Source organism: Typopeltis vanoorti, chromosome 4 (assembly GCF_054136105.1).
Source record: "Typopeltis vanoorti isolate ZY-2024b chromosome 4, IOZ_Tvanoo_1.0, whole genome shotgun sequence".
Lineage (NCBI taxonomy): Eukaryota > Metazoa > Arthropoda > Arachnida > Uropygi > Thelyphonidae > Typopeltis > Typopeltis vanoorti.
The window spans coordinates 134,713,736-134,733,989 of NC_143552.1; the positions used below are offsets into that span (position 1 = coordinate 134,713,736).

General features: G+C 33.4%; 1 protein-coding gene across 1 annotated transcript in view; it reads right to left on the reverse strand.

Annotated features, from left to right (window-relative positions):
* Positions 1-20,254, reverse strand: part of LOC150107689 (lachesin-like) — a 195,810-nt gene that overhangs the window by 17,393 nt on the left and 158,163 nt on the right. Inside the window, exon 6 of the mRNA XM_090392169.1 lies at positions 3,212-3,499. Coding sequence (XP_090248295.1) covers positions 3,212-3,499 — 288 coding nt within the window. The remainder of the gene's footprint in view (positions 1-3,211; positions 3,500-20,254) is intronic.

The following is a 20,254-nucleotide window of genomic DNA, read 5'->3' on the forward strand; positions in this document are numbered from 1 at the left end:
TAACACACGCAAAATACCTCGGTCTCTATATAGATTTCCACCTTAAATGGACAAAACATATAGAATACCTACACACCAAACTCCGGATCATCGCAGCAAAACTCTTCCAAATAAAAGACATTATTCCACCCAATATAAAAAAACTCCTATATCACTGTATCTGCGAATCCCTGCTCAGATACGGAATAACAGTCTATGCAAGTACATCAAACAGCCACCTAACAAAATTAGAAACACTACACAGGAAAATCGTGTCGACAGTGATCTGGACACCTTACACGCAACAACTAATATCCGACAAGCACGTGGCGATACACAGAATTCTGAGCATTAAAAACCTGAAACATTACATGACATTAACAAGGAATTACTTCAATATCACCTATCGAAACAACACACAGACACGTATCGTATAACACGACCTACAACAACTCTCTACATTCCCACACCCTTCAACAACTCATACGGTTCTTTTATGAGATCACATCAGATACCCACGCAATTCAACAACCTACCAAGAAAGTTAAAACACGTAGATTACTACAGAACATTAAAAAACGAACTCTGGAAAAAATATACCAACAAAGTTAAGAAACCATTAATACTAATATACACATCACAAATCACTAGCATCCAATGCCTACATCCCATACATAAACAGTAGCAACAATACAAATAATGAAGACTAAATCCCACTCTCTTCATAAAAGCTAACCCAAGCTTCGAAGTAGGTGGGATTAACTTGCCTCACTCATCTACAAGTAATTCTTATAAGCAAATGCAGAAATTTGTATGTATAATCACTCTTTCTCAAACTTTAAAAAAAAGAAATAAAAATAAAATAAAAAATAAAAAATTATACAAAAAATTCTGTATAATCTTCATTGTTAATATTAGAAGAACATGTGTTGTAAATACATAATATAAAGGCAAAAAAGTATTATTAAAAATTTTAATTGAAATCCAATGTAGGAATTGCAGCACTCAGTGCTGAACTCTGGTTGCAATGTCACACGAGATGTTTATTGTATGTATAAATATTTTAGCAATCAATAAAATAAATACATATGTAAAAAAATTATATGTATGTAATTTTTAGAATTTTTAAATTCAGTAATTTCTATAATTTTATAATGTAATTGTTATATGTATGCAAGACATAATAATCATTAATATAATATTACAATGTAACATGAAAAAATAATATAATTAAATATTATATTTAAAAAATTATTATCATCATCATCTACCAGAAGATCTAAGTTCACGAGGGTGGCAAAGGAATTATTTATTGATTATTATGATAATAAATTATTTATTAATGAATAAATAAATAAATAAATTTATTTACGATTTATGATAAATTGTTTAATTATTTAGGATTTATTAAACCAGAGTGCATTGTATCCACATTGTACTGTATTTGTATACTCGTGTGCACATGCATATATTGGAAAGAGAATTCCAAGGTTCGAATGATTGATTTCAAAAATTATTATTATGTAAACTGTAACATGTAATATATCATTTCTCTTGTGTCAGTAGTAATCAATACGTGTTAATTATTCTTTCTAGCACTTTATTTTCTTTATTTATACGTTATTTCCTTTATTAACTTTATTTTCTTTATATATACGTTATTTATTTCATTGATATAATTAATTTTTGAAAAAAAATTAAAAACTGTTATTAAACTCCGGATAATACAAGCAAACTATACCGATTAAAAGACATTACTCCCATATACATAAGAATACTAATCTATAAGGCATTATGTGAAAACATGCATTCTGTACAGACTACAAACCCGTCTCAATAAACTGCAATTCGATAAACGGAACTTGGAGACTTACAGAGAGCTGAAACAGGGGCCCTACATGGATATTATAGCGAGATGGAAAACTAGAAGGAAATTACTAAAAAAAATAATAATAATAATAATAATAAATAATAATAATAATAATAATAATAAACGAAGTTCTCTCAAGTACAACGACACAAACACGTCCTGTTCAGCATCCTTTCGCTTTTATTTAATATTTAGTACTTAAAATAATTAGTTTGAACTTACCTAAACGACTTGCTTAGTTAAAAAATTATAAAACTGTAGAAAATAACAAAGAATGATTGATTTTTCTCAGACAACTTTAGCTTTCTATTTATAAATCGTAAATAAGAAAGCTGGTGAAGAGATCTCTCCCCCTCCGCCCGCCAGCACAAGGGAATAAAACATTGTACAAGAAATGTTTATACGTGTACCCTAATTATGGAAAATCACATTTGAAGGTCACATTAAATGAATAGAGCTTCTTTTGAACAGCAACAAACACTTAATACCGGTGCTAACCATATAATTCCTTCAACCTAGCAACAATTGCGAAGACGCCCACTCAAAGAGCGCGCCTATCTTCATGACAAGCAATGAACAAAAGTTGGAAATCAGGCTTATGGGACTAAAGAAAGAATGCGGAAAATCTAAATAACTTCCCTAGGCAACGACTTGCAAAGTCTGAACGTTTGAATAAATAAGCCTCTTTCAACACATCGATTGAAGAATAAATGTATCATAATAGACTGTTAAGGGGGGGGGGCTTTGATTTCTCCCCTAACCGTCTTATTTATGAGTTCACAGACGTTCTCAGATCCGAAGAAGAATAGAAGCCCTGAGAGCTACGCGGAAACAATAGAACAAGAGGAGGACTAAACATTCATCGAGTGCCAATAGTAACCAAGATTGTTCAGAATATCCTTTGATGTTGATCCTTCTCTTTCATCTTTGGATCTCTACAAGAAGCTCAATGCAAACAAAAATTTAAGTATGCCAGCTAATATTTGATCTAGAAGAACAGAAGGGGAAAGCTTAAACATAGAACGTATTAACTATTTTTTTTTATTTTAAAGATTAAGGGATTACTGAACATTATCTCTTCTTTTTTATACTAAAACGTTGACCCACTTACTAAACAATAGAGAAACTAAGCCTAATTCCACGTTTTACGTTTATTGCCATTATGTACAGACTTGGAGACTTTTAAAAGAATATTGTTTGAAGTAATTCATTTAAAGGATGAAACTCAACATGGCAGAGGACGTTAAAAGTTTGGTGGGGAGGGGGAAGAACGCTTGACATGACCTGCTATTAGGAAATTACATTAATGTTTATGTTTATTTTTTATAAGAAAATAATTTATATAAACAAATTCATACTTACTGTATAATGTCACTGAGCCTTCTGTCTCTCCAAGAAAATTTTTTGCAACACATTTATAAGGCCCATAGTCTTTCGAGTTTAAACTTTTCACTATTAACTTCATATGGATTTTGTATGCGTTTGATGAAAGTGAGGTTTCATATTTTTCACTTGAGGAACCAATGACTTCACTATTTCTAAGCCAAAAATTACTAGAAGAAGGATGAGCTTCCGTATGGCACTCTAAAATTACATCCGATCCTTCTGAGGCCCCAACAAGTTGATTAGGAATCCATATCATGGGAGGGACTGAAATAAATGAAAATGTCAAAGATGTGGTAATTATTCAGAGCAATAAATAAATAAATATTAATTATATAAAAAAGAAAGTGAAATTTTAATTTCTCTAGCTGTTTTTTTAATGATTTGTAATGTTTATTCTTCAATTTTTAAGTTTTTTTTTATTTTTTTATTTTCTGCATGGAAATTTATATTTTTGGAACGTAATCGTCTATAACCCAGGTGGCCAAACTGCGGCTCTTCCTAAGTTTTAATGCGGCTCAACTAACAAATAAAAAAATATTTATAATTTTTCTTAATTTTCTAGCAGACATGGGGCAATCACTTAATAAAGATTTTCTGAATGATGATAATAATTTAAAAAAACTCGAAGCAAAGCCAAAAAAAAAAAAAAGGAAACAAAGTCGATGTTTTTGTCATCCCTAATAAGCTGTATTTTGCTGCTCGATTGGTCAATGTTTTTGAGTGGCTTGATGAAATTTGCTGTTTGGCAATGTCGTTATATTTATATTACCTTGTCAGAAAATTTAAAAAGATACATTACTGAATTTCGTACTTCTTATATTAATAAAAAGGTAATAATTTAAATTCCAAATGATTTAAATATTAATATTTTATTTTTAAAATTTTATTATAGAATATTTTGTAGCATGACTCTTGAAAATAAACAGAAGCGGAAGTATATCGACGAACATAGAAATTTTAAGGACGAATGGGAAGAAGACTATGCTTTTATCGAGAAAAATGGTAAAGCTTTTTTGCCTCATCTGTAGTTCAACAGTAAGCAATTTCAAAGTAGGGAATTTAAAACGTCATTATGAAAAATTGCATCGCGAGTTTTCGTCTCAACATCCAGAAAAATCTGAAATACGAATTAAAAATCTTAAATCGTTGAAATCTTTAGTTAATAACCAAATTAACTTCATGACAAAATTTACTGAAGAATCTAAAACTGTAATAGAGGCTAGTTTTAAAATATCATGGAACATCGCACGTGCAAAACGGCCTTATACCGAAGGGGAATTTATTAAGCAAAACATTCTCGATACAATTGAGTCACTGGACCCTAATAATTCAAAACTTTTAAAGTTAATTACCGACATTCCTACCTCACGACATACAATTGAACGTAGAATTTCAGAAATAAACGTGGATTTATTATCTTAAATTAGAAAATGATATAAAAGATTGTGTAGCATTTAGTTTGGCGCTTGACGAATCAACTGACATTACAGACCGACCACAATTAGCAATTTTTATTCGTTTCGTTCTCGAGGACGGAGTGACGCGAGAAGAATTATTAGATTTAATAGCATTAAAAGATAGTACTCCTGGCGTTGATATTAAGGAAGCTTTTGATGTTGCCCTTAAAAATGTTCCAAAAAGTAAATTAGTAAGTTTGGCTACTGATGGAGCAGCAGCAATGGTGGGTAAGAATGTAGGATTAATTAGACTTAAAAAAAAAAAAAGATGAAAGCATTCCAGATACCATTCCAATTCATTGTATTTTGCATCGCGAACATCTTGTTGCAAAACACTTTAATTTTGAACATGTGTTTACACCACTCATAAAACCGTAAATTTCATTGGGACCAATGCAAAAAACCACCGTCAGTTTCGAAATTTTATTGATGAACTTGATTTGAATGAATAAATAAATGATTTATCGTTGTACTGCATCGTGAGATGGTTATCTGCGTACGATGTATTGAACAAATTTGTAGCTTTATTGGAACCTATTATCGAATTCCTAGATATAAAAAAGCAATCATATCCGCAATTAAAAAACAATGAATGGATCCAAGACTTAATGTTTTTTACCGATATAATGGAACATTTACAAAATTTCAATGTGTCGCTGCAAGGCAAGGACAAGAATATTTCAGAATTGAGTCAGAGCATTTTTAGTTTTAAAAAAAATTTCAACTTTTTTGAAAAAAATATAAGTGAAAAGACATTCAATCACTTTCCACGTTTGAAAAAAGCGTCTTCAGGATGTGATATTCTTCCTACAGCCATCAGTAACTATCGAGCAAAATTAAACAACCTGTTGGACGATTTTGAAGAACGATTTGTAGACTTACAAGAATTAAAACCATCTATCGCATTTCTATTAAATCCATTTGAAATTAATGTAAATAACAACGGTTTCCCGCTTTTAAAAAAGCTTACTTGGTAGAACAGCATCAGGAGAAATGGAGTTAATAGAAATGCAAGAAGACGAAGGTAGTAAAATGTTACATAAATCAGTAAATTCAATCGATGAATTTTGGAAATGTGTACCTAACATAAAGTACAGCCATTTAAAAAATGCAGCATATCGTTTATTATCAATTTTTGGATCGACGTATGATGTTGAATCACTGTATTCAACGATGAAATTTGTAAAATCCAAGTATCGTTCTCAATTAACAAACGAACATTTGAAAGAATTAATAAGTTCAATTACTAATTACAAACCAAATTATCAAAAATTAGTTGCTAACTAAGAAATTCATAACCCTTCTACTAGTAAAGAGTAAATAAAAAAATGTAAATACATGTAAAAAAAAAAATATGTAGTAATAAATATAATGTTTCCAAAAGTTTTTTTTTCTTATTCCTTATAAATGATATTGTATTTACAGGGTGTTCGGGATAAATTTGACATATTTATAATTAATTATATTTTTCCGTAAGTTACATGTATTAACATACACTTCTCTTCATTTAAGAGTTTGGACCCTTCTTCATTCATATACAAGATGTCAGAAAGGATGGATAGCTGAAACCCACCTGAATCATGGAAGAGAATAACTTGTATCATGATGATTCGTGCCCGCCATCAAAATAAGGATATTACGACTGCTGCCCAGTGCTCCCTGAATACAGTAAAAACAATCAGGCATGAACTAGAGACTTGCAATGGTGACTACGAGGATGTAGCAAGAAGAAAGATCCCTAGCAGACGATCTGATTGCGTTCGTACAGCAGAATTCCTCGCAAATCTGCAGGAACAGGTGTTGAAGAACCCTGGCATTGGAATTCGGGCTTTGTTCGTGGAGTTGCTAACTGTAGTCAAGCCCTGGATAACAAGGGTAGCCAATGGTAGGCCGTATGTATGGCAGCAGGATTCGGCCCCTTGCCACACCTCTGGGAAAAGTCAAAAATGGTTGTCTGAAAATTTCTACGACTTCACCAGTCCAAATGTTTGGCCTCCAAACTCCCCAGACCTTAATCCCATGGATTATTTTGTATGGGGCGCAGTTGAAAAAGACACCAATCGCACTTCCAGTAATACAAAAGCCCAGTTAATGGATAAAATTAAAACAGTTTTTGCGGCCCTTCCCAGGGAGACTGTAGCATCAGCTTGTTCGAGGTTCCGAAGCAGAATTGAAGCTGTGATCGATGCTAATGGTGGTTATTTTGAGTAAATCTTGTTGATAGTATTGTAATTAACTCTGCCTGTAATGTTTTTTGTCAATTCATTAAATTTAATAGATACAAAGAAGATTTTCTCTTTCCTTACGAAACTGTCAAATTTATCCCGAACACCCTGTATATGTGTACGTATATGACTGACATAGACCTTTGGGACGTGGTTCTTAACAATTTCTGGTAGGTAACTAGGGCTCTTGCTGCAAAAACTCTGGCCACCCCTGGTCTATAACTTGAAAAAAACAATGACTGCGATTACAACGACATCTCGCGATACATGAGGAAACCAATTTCTAATCCAATTTATTGTTATTAAACAACAGACTTACCGGTACTTATAAGAAAATAATCATATAAATTTTGGAGCTTTTAAGAATTAATAATGATAAGTACTAAAGTTTGACATAAATCATATGCATATGTTTGTTCCGGGTATTAAAATAAAGATTCGGCAAATATTATATACAAATAAAACAAACAATGTTTTAATCTTGTTTCTCATAGATAGAACAATACAAAGTTAAGAAATATCTTTCATCAGTCACTTCGGTGCTGCCACCTTGCGAGTATAACCAGCAGCTAAAAAAAATCGGTCATTGTCCTGAAAGAAAACTACATATGACGTAGTTTCCGGCTCTAGTTCTAAAAGTATATTTGCATTGGATAATAATATCGTATGGTACTCAAAATATCGATGGGTTTAATACATTAACGGAACAAAAACACTGCATTGTAGCTTATTTTAAGTTATGTTTAAAAATAAAAGAATTCGGTTCGCTCGTAAAGTATTGAATAGAGAGACGATTTTGGAAATTATCTTGCATTTGTTGTCCACGTTAACCACTTTTGACCCGCAAAAATATAGTGATAGAACAGTGTGTGTGTGTGCGTGTGTGTTATCTTTATTCGCGGTTCACGAGACGTTAATCTAAATGAAATATTACATTCGAATCTGCAGTGCTAGCTAGTATTCATGTCACTTCATTAATTTAATTACTAGGGAGAACATTCTGCGCTTAAATCCAAAGCTGAAAGAAATGATAAATTAAACCTACAGATAAGGGGGTTTTTATCGTATGGAAAAAAAAAAAAAAAAAAAAAAACGCGAGTTCTCTTAGTGAAGAATAATTTTGGGTAGATAACCTCTTTAAAAGCCTCTATAATTACATTCCACTTAAGAATGTACGTACAGAAATGAGTAGTTTTCGGTGAATCTCTCTTTGTCTTGGAGATGCCAAACACAACTGAGCAAATATAAATTCAATCTGGGCTAGAATGACAGAAGCAATTCGCCCACTTACTGTTACATAATCCAGGCGTTCCCAAGAATCGACGGTTAGATACAGCATACGTATTCTAAATGGCCCACATTTTAATTTTCTTCCGACTTTAGGAAACAAATCACATTGTCACTGCTCACACACACACACACACACACACACACACACACACACACACACACACACACACACCAGAGACCCAAAATCTACAAGATGTGTCTGGTTTGCTTTGCTTCCAATGCCCGTAATTCACCCAAATAAATCGAGCACAATCTAATTTCGGATATCTACAGAATGGAAAGTAGTGTTTCGTAATAAATAACCTATTTTCTCAAAGCCCATCCCTTTATGGCACGCTTATCATTCTATACAAGGAAAACTCATTATTTAAAACATTACAGGCTCGCAAAAATTTTTAGCCACACTCTGTCTTTTGGTAGAGATTTCTCTTAACAAAATGTACTTTACAGAGTTAGAGGGCCATTTACTTGCCGCTTTGAACGGTCTGGTAAACATTGAAAATTTGTAGTACTTTGTATCGAAGAATACAGATATGTCGAAGGGAAATTCTACGAATGCATACAGCAAAAGAAAACGGGCATTTTCTGACCCCCCCCTCCATATACTTAAAGGAATATCTCAGTTTGCTTCTTGCAATGTTACATCTTGGTCTATTACAGATAATCTCATATTGAGATAAGATTACTAGTTTATATCTTAAACATAGCTAGCTTTATTTTCTAGTTTTAGATAAGAAAACAAGAATAGAGAAATGGTTAAATCTGTCTATTGAAAATTTTAGGAAAGTTGTTTTTGAAATCAATAACAAATGGCCTATTTGCTTCTTCCTAAAATGGTCGGAGTATGAAAATTTCCTGTGTATAAAACTCAAAGAATTTTAGAAGCATTCAGGTCTTCTTTCTAGCTTTTTTTTTTTTTTTTTGTTCCTCTTAATGCAGGGGCCGCTATTTTCTTATTGCGACTTTTCAAGAGACCCTAACTGGCTTGTCGCAGTACTCAAACCCACAGACTCTTATCCTTATATATATATATATATATATATATATATATATATATATATATATATATATATATATATATATATATAAGGATAAGGACTGACTTAAAGGGGCGAAGCAAGAATGCTTTTCATCTTCCCCGTTATCTGTAGAGGGCAGTGTAAGGATAATGTGTTATTGAGCTATTAAAGCTCTGATCCTGATCATTGCAGGAGGGTAACAGCAATAGCCGAGCCTCAATTAGAGCTTCATTGGCTACAGCATTGCCATCCATTACCCTCGCAGGGTTCAGGTACAGATTCGTTACCTCACCCGCAGCCTCTTAGTTGGATAATTATTATATGTATTTATTTTATATGTATTTATAATTACTGTATATATTTATTTTATACGTATTTATAATTACCTTATTTATTTATTTATTTGATAGAATAATTTATTTATATAATAAGTGAATTTACAAAATTATAAACATTATATTATCAATAATGTAGTTTATTTTATATAGTAAGAATTTTAGTTTATACGTACAGTGATTAAAAGTGCATTTTTATTTCGGGATATTTAAATAAAGGAATTAAATAACATCAATAAAATAATACCTAAGAAAGTAGATTCAATGCGCCATCTAGTAAGAAAATCAGGCAGTCAGTCGACCAAAAGTTCATAAGTTTGTAGTGACAATCAATTTAGAATTTTTTTAAAAAATGAATTACTGTTTAAAAAAATGATTTATGTTAACAAATCCAATAAAGTGTTTCATATATATATATATATATTTTAAATTTTAAGACAGTATTGTAAATAGATGAATTCTCATTTTACTCCTTGGCTATTTAATTTTTCAAAAAAGGCTATACATTTTAAAAATTCAAGATCTCATTGCATTGTCATTTCCTGTAAAGACGACATATTTACAGAAACCCTAGTTTTCTGGGTGTGTTCCACGATACCTGGCAGTGTTATATTTAATTCAGTGGCACGTGGAAGATCAATCCTGAATCATGGATAAGACAAAAACAAGTTGTTGTTGTTTTTTGTTGTTTTGTTTTGTTTTTCTCAAGTATTTCGCCCAAATGATATTTCTGGGAACTCATTTTTAAAAGAATAAATAAATAAAATAAATAAAAATAAAAATAAATAAGTAAAATAAATAAAAATGCAAATAAATAAATTAAATTTATTTTATTTTATTATAAAAATATTAATATTAAAATAAATAAATAAAATTAAATAAATAAAAATAAAATAAATAAAATAAAAATAAATAAAATAATAATAAATAAATAAAATTTATTTCTTTCATTCATGTTTGTTATTGATTATTCCCATTATTTTTTCTATTTTATGGAGGTAATTTAAACGGTATAAGTATAATTTAATTTAACAAATAAGAGAAATTATATCAAGCATCTTGTAGGTATCAAGATTTTATTCATCCTAATTCACTTCTCTTTTACATAATAAATAAATAAATAAATTCTTTCTTGTTTCCAGCCAAAAAGATATAGTTCTTTTGGAATAATAACAATGATTTTATAAGCAATAATTAAAAGCGAATACAATAAGCTCATGAGAGCAGAGTTCTGTTATAAAGCGTGTAATATCAAGATAACTGTCATGCTGATGGCTCTCGTAACATTTCCAAATATAAATAAAATATTTACTATCGTTATATAAAATAATAATGTGTAATTAATATATTTTCTTATATTAATAAACTACTTAAATATTTTGGAATTTTATTTTATTTCTTAAAATAAATTAATACACTATCTAGTAAAATTTATAAGGAAAACTTATATGTCTAAGTCGATTTTTTTTATTTGTATGATATATCAGTAGAAAAAAGGAGAAGAGTGGATCAATCGACCGTGAGATGTGGTGATTGATTCATTCAATCCAATAACCCTTGGAGGGTAATGAATGGCAATGCTATATAGCCAATGAAGTTCTAACTGAGGCTCGGCTATTGCTGTTACCCTCCTGCCATGATCAGAACTTTAATTGCTCAATAACACCTTATCCACACACTGTCCTCTACAGATAACGGGGAAGATGAAAAGCATTCTTGCTTCGCCCCTTTAAGCCAGTCCTTATAAGGACTTTTATTTGTGTATATAAATAATATATATATATATATATATATATATATATATGGGAATAAATTTTTAACTTGGGTATATTGTATATTAGGATAACCAAGCAATTTTATATGCTTGGTTATTTTAGCTCCTAATCCCAAGTATGCAAACAATTAAGTTTGCGCCTGAAACAAAGTTCAAGTCTAAAGATGGCACAACACCAGGGCAACTCATTGTAAAGGTGGTTAAAGCTTTGATCACTATTCTTAGTATTTTCCCATATTGTAAATAAAGCACATCTCACTGGAAGATGTATACTGCAATGCATTATGGGTGGGGTCACTACCCAGACCGGTTTCGACCTTTTTTGAGGTCTCCTCAGTGAGTAGCTAGACCCTAAATACCAAGGTTTTAGTAATACAAAGCCTTATCAACTTTATCTATATAAGTTGCAACAAGGTGTATTAAGTTTTAATAAAAATCTCTGGAGGAGATATTGATGGGAATAAATTTTTAACTTGGGTATATTGTATATTAGGATAACCAAGCAATTTTATATGCTTGGTTATTTTAGCTCCTAATCCCAAGTATGCAAACAATTTTTTGCAAACAATAAATTTTTAACTTGGGTATAAACTTGGTTTATACCCAAGTTAAAAATTTATTCCCATCAATATCTCCTCCAGAGATTTTTATTAAAACTTAATACACCTTGTTGCAACTTATGGTTGCAACTTATGGGTGGGGTCACTACCCAGACCGGTTTCGACCTTTTTTGAGGAGACCTCAAAAAAGGTCGAAACCGGTCTGGGTAGTGACCCCACCCATAATGCATTGCAGTATACATCTTCCAGTGAGATGTGCTTTACATTATGGGAAAATACTATGAATAGTGATCAAAGCTTTAACCACCTTTACAATGAGTTGCCCTGGTGTTGTGCCATCTTTAGACTTGAACTTTGTTTCAGGCGCAAACTTAATTGTTTGCATACTTGGGATTAGGAGCTAAAATAACCAAGCATATAAAATTGCTTGGTTATCCTAATAGATATATATATATATTATTGTAGGTATTGCGCAGAGGCAGTGTTGTAGCCAATGAAGTTTAAACTGGAAGATCATACTTCACAGGATCATTTCTGTAGTGTGATTAGCTTAGATCAAGTGTGTAGGTGATTAGCAAATTGTTTAGCTAAGTGCAAATTGTAGTATCTGTTAGTTCAGTTATTATCGACAAAGCGTCTCATAGAGGCACTTGATAATAAACTACAGCAGCAGATACAGAATAAGCCACGGACTGGGGCAAGAATAAAACACTCAGTGGTGGGAATAGCTTAGGCACCCCCCCCCCGCTCTCACCAGCTATGGCTTTGCCGCTTACGCGGACCCTTGGAATCGAAGTTGAAGCCGACCTGCGACCTCGATGTTTGGCTAAAGCCCTCATCGAAAGCGTCGGCGCTGACCAGATTTTTGGTTTTACTCCCTTTGGTGGCGGCCGCTTTCAAGAAGTAGTAAGGAGTGAACAAACAAGAAACAAACAACTTGGAGGATTCGAATGTAATGGAAAAACAATAGTCCCATTTTTGGTAGGGAGCATTACCAAACTACTTATAATCCCCAGATTCCCTTTAGAATATATTGAAACCGATGTAAAGATTATCCACGAAATATTCAGGAAATGGGACGTTGTACACAAAGTGGAAGTCCTAAATGACGCAGAAAACCCCAAATGGAAGTCGGGCGAAGTCCACATCTCCCTCGAGATGAAAACGCCCGTTCCCAACTTTATTATTATTGGATCTGCCAGAGTAATGATAAACTACCCTGGTGTAAAAAAAACAATGTTTTAGATGTGGTGCCTTCACTCACCTTGGGGCAGACTGTCCTAGAGTGAAATCTAAAAACTGCCTCAAAGCAGGCCACAACCAAGAAAAATGTGAGTCAGCTTGCCTGAAATGTGGGGTCATTGACCACAACGTGGACACATGCCCATCCAGAAAAGGATGGGTGGTAGTGCAATCATGCCATCAATGGAAATGACCCAGCACAGGAAGCTTCTCCTCCTTTCGAGGCTGCTCCTGATATAACAGAAAACCATGCCTCCACGTCTAAGAAAAACTGTAAGGGGGAAAAAACTTCCACAAGCAGTAAAATCCAACAAGAAGAAACAGTCGTTATTGAAACCATGAATACTAATATAGAAGAAGGAAAGATGGAGGTGAACACCAACACCTCCAAACGGCCATTAATCCCACAGGAAGAAGAGTTGGTAATGCCCAAAACAGCAAAAGTATCTGAGACCGCCCACCCAGAAGTCCCTCACGCAAAAGCAGGGGAGACTCTAAGCCATCTCATTAGAGGTATCCCAGGGGTGGCGGAAAAATTCAAAGAAGCGATGAAAAAAAATAGGAGAACCTGAACTCCTCTTCACAGGGAAACATGGATCTGACATCGTCAGCGCAAAATGAGGTGACATCTTCGTTGATGACATCAACGAAGATGTCACCCCTGAGCAAGTAGAGGTATCCCAGGATTTAGACGAGGAGGCAGCTTCGGCGTTCTTCATAGCTCTCTGCAAACTAGACATGGCCAAGGGAAGTGAGGTGGCCAAAAGAATAATAACTGCCCACAACAAAAGAAAGACACAGTAACCACCTTGTGGGGTTTCTGTACACAGCTTCACCGGTTTCAGCTATCACAGGTGGGGGAGGACCTGAGAACCCGAGCGGCGAAGGCTTACAGCGAGGCGGTGCAGTTTCTTGTGAGCTGCATCACTCGGACCAGATCCTTCCTCCACCTCTAAGTTTACCTTTCAATTTTTGCTTTTCTCTGTACTTTTTTGTTTGTTTTGTTACATGTTTCCTTTTTAGGATTTTTCCTTTTTGTAAAGTGAAAAATCAACGACCGTTTTAGAAACGCTCCTGGGGAGGGGCAAACAGCTAAAACAGGTCAACTGAGGCCTCTTTAACCTACTCTACCACTATGCACTCTATCTTTATTTCCTCTCCTACTATCTGCTGACTCTCAGCCTATCTCTCTCTACAGGCCGATGATGAAGATTTGTTGAACTCACAAATTATGATTATCAAGATTTTATTCATCCTATGATTATTCAGAAAGCAGGAGGATGTAAGCCTTGCTTAACAGGCGGACAAGTCAGTAGATTCGTCGTATATTGAGCTGCCAGACTCGAAAAAAAAAAAAGATTTTTTTTTCTCTTTCCCTTTCAGATTAGAATTTTTGCTATGGAAAGGTATTTGTCTATTCCACAGGAGGGGGTACCCTGAGAACCTGGGCTGCGAAGGCCTACATCGAGGCGGTGCAGCTCCTTGTGGGCTGTATCATCCAGGCCAGGCTCTTTCCCCGCTCTTCTGATCATTCAGTTTGAAATTCCGAAATTCATCTAGTTTATTTCTTTGGTTCTGTCTTACAAATTGTTATATGTACGTTTTAATGTTATTTACCAGTTCCTTTTTCATGTGTTGCTTCATTCATTTGTTTTTCCCCACTCTCCTCGGGCAGTCATCTGAAGAGGTGACTGACCGAGGAAAGCTGAAAAGAACGGATGGAGGGAGATAATGTTGGAGATCTGCTTGGTGCTGGCATTTAAGTCAGGCCAAGTAGATCGACTGAGGCCTCTTTTAACTATCTACTACTATCCACTCTATCTTTCTCCTCCTCTCTCACTATCAAGCTGACTCTCAGCACAACTTTTTTGACTCTAAAGAGGCCAATGATGAAGAGATATGAACTCCCATTCTATATGTATATATATATATATATATATATATATTATTTGTATACTGCAAGTATGGAGCAAAGTCCTTTTTAGGACTTCCAGCGTAACGAATGGCAATGCTGTAGCCAATGAAGTTTTAACTGAGGCTCGGCTATTGCCGTTACCCAGTCATGACTAGAGCTTTTAGCTCAATAACACACATCTACACAGATTTTCTTCATTCAGATGACGGGATAAAGAGTCAAGGACTCAATCCATCACCCAGTTCTTTTAAGAACTTATTTCTATATTAATATATTAATATTAATATTAATATTGACATAAATTAATTCCAAACCTTTGCTATATATATTAATATTCACATGAATATTAATATAAAATTAATATTCACATGAATATTAATTCAAAACCCCTGCTATATATATATATATATATATATATATATAATAGAGGAAGTTGTATGCATTCACTTCCAGAGAGCTATTTGATATTCATAGTATAAGATATCCGGGACTTTACACTAACGATCTGTTACTTCTCTGATGAGATGTCAGCAATCAATGTTGTCGAGAGAGAGTCAGTGCTTTCTGTAATAATGGCAGATCCATGTACCTTCGGGCAAAACTTTCTGTTGCCTTGCAGAAGTAGTGTGGCTAATATGAAGAAAAAGCAAAGTTACTTACAGATACAGTACTTCGTTTTCCGATACAGACTTCTAATTATCGTCCTTCAATATCCGAAGGGAAAAAAAAAAAAAAACTTTTTAGGAGAATATATATCCTACATTCATATTGCATTACTTTTGACTGTAATACTTTTCGTATACGGAGTTTATCGGAATGGAAGAGTAGATAGAGGTGAATTATTAAAAAAAAAAATAGGATTTCAATGCACAGTCATTCAAATAGGCCATAGAAAAATAAAACAGAGTTCTGTGCGCCTATAGCATAAACTTGCCGACAGTTGAAATGTCATAAAGTGGAAGTATTGGACTGCAGTCTTGATTATAATTATTATTGAGTCCGTATTCATGTTTGAATGCAAGTACTTAAAAAGTATGAAACTTGAATACTGTCAATGTATTAATATTAAACATAGGAATATTTTCAGTTGTAAAGAGAGCATTAATTCATTATTCAGATGAATTAATGCTCATTAAAAATTAAAACAACATTCAGTCCTATTTCGCAGTGGTAAATAATACATCTGCCAACATCTATCACAATCGCAATACGTTTGCTTGATACATTTAATAAATTTATAAAAAACCTTAACCATATACAATCTAATGTTCGACAGTTAAATAATCACTGAAGTCATTCTTTCACTAATTTTATTACTGTGAAATTAGAATTTATTTATTTTTCCTGGGGGATTGGTTACATTGTCGTCATCATGAAGACCCAAAACTAGCGAATATAGCTGTTATGTAACCATACAGAATATACATTTGTACTGCATGCTATTTTTCGACAAATGAGAAATTTTAAAAGAAATTCTACAATTGTCTCCATGCCAGTGTAAATGTCAATCTTTGTTTAAAGCAAAACATAATTGAATCCACTTACAACTTACTTTAAATTTGGTTTCTGCATAAACAGATTATGTCGTGTTTACAATGATGTTTACAGTGGCACATGAAGTATTTTATTTGAATAACAGTCGATGTATTTTTAAACAACATTTTATAGAATGACAGTTTGGTTGTTTAACTACACTCGTAATTCCTTTGGGTAATATAGAGAGAAAGAGAGAGAGAGAGAGAGAGAGAGAGAGAGAGAGAGAGATTGTCATCTGTTACGCTAATAATGTAGCCTAAAAGATGGTAATGTGTTACGCTAATAATATTGTTTATACAATACATATGTTCTGAGCATATGATTCCATGACTTGTCCTTTAAGAGGTAAGGCAGTAAGATAATGTACGATTATTAGCTTCAGTTAATTAGAGGTTAAACATATTTTAGATATTCTTTGGCGTCTTATCCCACGTATTCAACACATTATTTTGATATTCCTTAATATTTAGAAATTATTTTCTCAATTTAAACATATCTTGGCATAAGAAAAAAAAGTCATCCCTCATCACTATTGATGACGCAATCAGGTTTTTACACAATTTAAAGTGACTTAAAAACTTTCAAATCAGTTGATTCATTTTGGACGAAGCTCCACATGGCATTTTCAATTGCCACCATTTCCTATGCACATTCTGGACGATTGGATAAGTTCTTCAAATGATCCTAATCTTTTCAATCTTACTTCATTTTAAGAAAATATTTTTATAATACGTAAGCATTTGTTAATTATGTTAACTTTTACTGACTGAGTTTAATGGCATTCAATATCTTTATTGAGACTCATTAGAACTAAACCGAATAGAAGATAAAAATATATTCGCACATAAGGCTTCCATTTTAGAAAATTTTAAATCGAACTCAGTATTACACTACTCCAACGAATATGGAGCTTCTGGGCAGAGAACGCCTCGTTAGTGTAGTCACTAGAAAGAAACACCATGCACCCCCTCTGGTGAGAAAAATCTAACTGTTAGTGATTCGGTCTCATACTAAAGTCAAAGTGATTTTTAACACTCAATTCCGGTTTTTCATCCCCTGTAAAACAGGCAAACTGACCAGAAGAATAGAGTGTTCGTAATTTCTGTCATATCAAATAAAATTAATTGTACAAAGCTTGTGTCCTTTAAATAGTGCAACACTAAAGAAATTCATGAGAAAGTTTAAAAAAAAAAAACTTTTCGATCCGACTTTAGCCTAAATTTCAATAGCAAACATTTAACCGTAAAATACCAATGTGCATTTATTTATTTTATGTCTTAAAGTATTTATTATTTAATTCAACGGAAGAATAATTGTTTTCATTTAATTTTTTTTAAATAATTTTCTCTCTAGCTGTCATAGGAACACAGCTATAACAGGAACGAAATTCATTACTTAAACCAGTATAGGAATAAACAGTGTGCTAAGAAAGGGATGAGAAAATGGTGCAATGGATCTAGCAGATAGTTTTGTAAAGCAAAGCTACAGGTATACTGTGAGAAACAGACCTGAGCAGCCACAGATCGTACAGGAAATTTGTGCGTGTGCGTGTGTGTGTGTGTGTGTGTGTTGAGCTACAATGGGGGTTTAGGGCTAGCCAATCATCTTTCGCACAGGCCAAAAAAGTACGCGTTTGTCCCAAGAGTCCCCAATGGATTTCGCTGGGGTAGTCTCCGTGATTCTACTGCTAATGGGAAGAAGCGCATTCATCTGCTACCGATCACCGTCCGTTCATAAGCAAAAAGGACTACAGAGAAAAGAATTAGAATCTTTTTTTTTTTTTTTTTGCAAGTGAACAGCATCCGTTGTGTGTTAAATTCTACTGTTCCTGAGAGACGGGGAGAAAACAGAAAGAAAATTGATAAAAGGAATCTAAACTAATAGATTTAGCTTGTTGACTTAAATATTTAATCATTGAAAAAGGAAGGCAAAGTAGACTCCATAAAGTGAATGATTAGGATTCTGGAAGAACTTCATCACTACAATCTTGTTGACAATCACTCATTAAAATAAAACAAATATATATAACAAAAACCTAGCTCTGAGAGTAAACTGCTTCAAATACAAATTACAAAAAAAAAAAAAAAGCTGGTATATGAACTTAAGAAAGGACGCAATTCAAATAAAGTAAAAAAAAGCATTTTATCATAATATTCAAAATAGAATTCTATAAAGAATTAACTGAGTAGTGTGCAAGGAAATAATGCATCTGTTTTGGTGGTTTCGTCTTAATAAAAGATGACGCGGTTTATGAATAATGTAAAGATAGAAATCCCTTAGGAGCAATGTTGGATTAACCCAGATGCAGTTAGGCCAGGGCCATAAAATTAGGAAACAACAAATTAAAGAGTCTCCTTCTGAGTGCCATTTGCCACAGGGCTCCGTCTACCCCAAATACGGCATTGATGAGTAGCTTTATCATCAGTGAGAAAGCTTCATTGCAAAGACCACCATCATCGTGCTTAAAGACAACGTTTTAGCAGATAGAAATTTATAGAAACTTATCATAGAAGCATCTTCTTCAGGTTGCAAATAAGTGTCCATGATTATTTCCAATAATCCTCCGGATGTAAAGTACTTGCACGAATTCAGTTAACTCGACATTTAAAAATTTGGCTTTCTCTTCGGTTTCAGAATATTACTTTCACATCCATGACTCCTACAAATTCAAGACCAGCATATTAACCTTAAGAATACGTTAAGCAATGGTTCAAAAGAAGAGACCAGGTGGAGTAGAAAATGAAACTCCTTATTCAAAGAGAAATCATTCCATTCGTCTTAGTAAATATCACTCCATTCCCTAGCAAACGTTGACTCTACGTTTGTTCTTGAGATATTTTCATTGAATATACGAGTTGAATACATCGAATATACGTATTCCTTTCATTTTTACATGTAAAATTCTCCACTCTCCTCAACACTTGGGAAGAAAGAGTAACAATTAGTCATCATCCACTCTAAGTTCAAGTTCACACTCAGGAGAATCTGCTTCATATGGATTTCTATTATCTCTATCCTGTGGAATAAACAGTCCTAGATGTGCATTACTTAAAATCTATACAGCAATCCCGCGATTAGTGCCCGTAATGCGTTCTTTAAAACAGGCGCATGAATCGAAAATGCACTAATCGAATATAGTAACCCAGGGGAAAATGTATAATTCGTTCCTCAGATTTCTTTTTTGACCCTTAGTTTTTTTTTATAAAAGAATTACGGTATGTCTCAGGTCCTAGTTAAAGGAAACCATGAAGCTGAACGACAATAAAACATATTCTGAATATAAATTTATTATTCTGCTTCTTAACAAAGAATTGAGATAACGTAGTTTGGCGGGCATTCTGTTTCTTTTTTTCATACAACTGACGGTATGGCCCCATTGCCTCTTCTACTTCTTCTGCAAATTTTAATGGTTCTCTCTTCACCAGGGTCAATCTCTAAGCATTGCTGCTTAAAAACTTCGATTCTACGAAAATTATTTTCAAATTGTTGTGAAACCTCTTTGGGCTTGTCAGTGATTAAATTTTCTTCATATTCTTCAGGATCTTCCCGCTGTGCATCTAAATTTATCAGGTCAGAATCACTCAACTTCTCAGAATGAGATTTAGTTAACTTAGATTCATTTGAAAAGCCTCTAAAACCATTTGCACAATGTGGAAGAATGTGCTT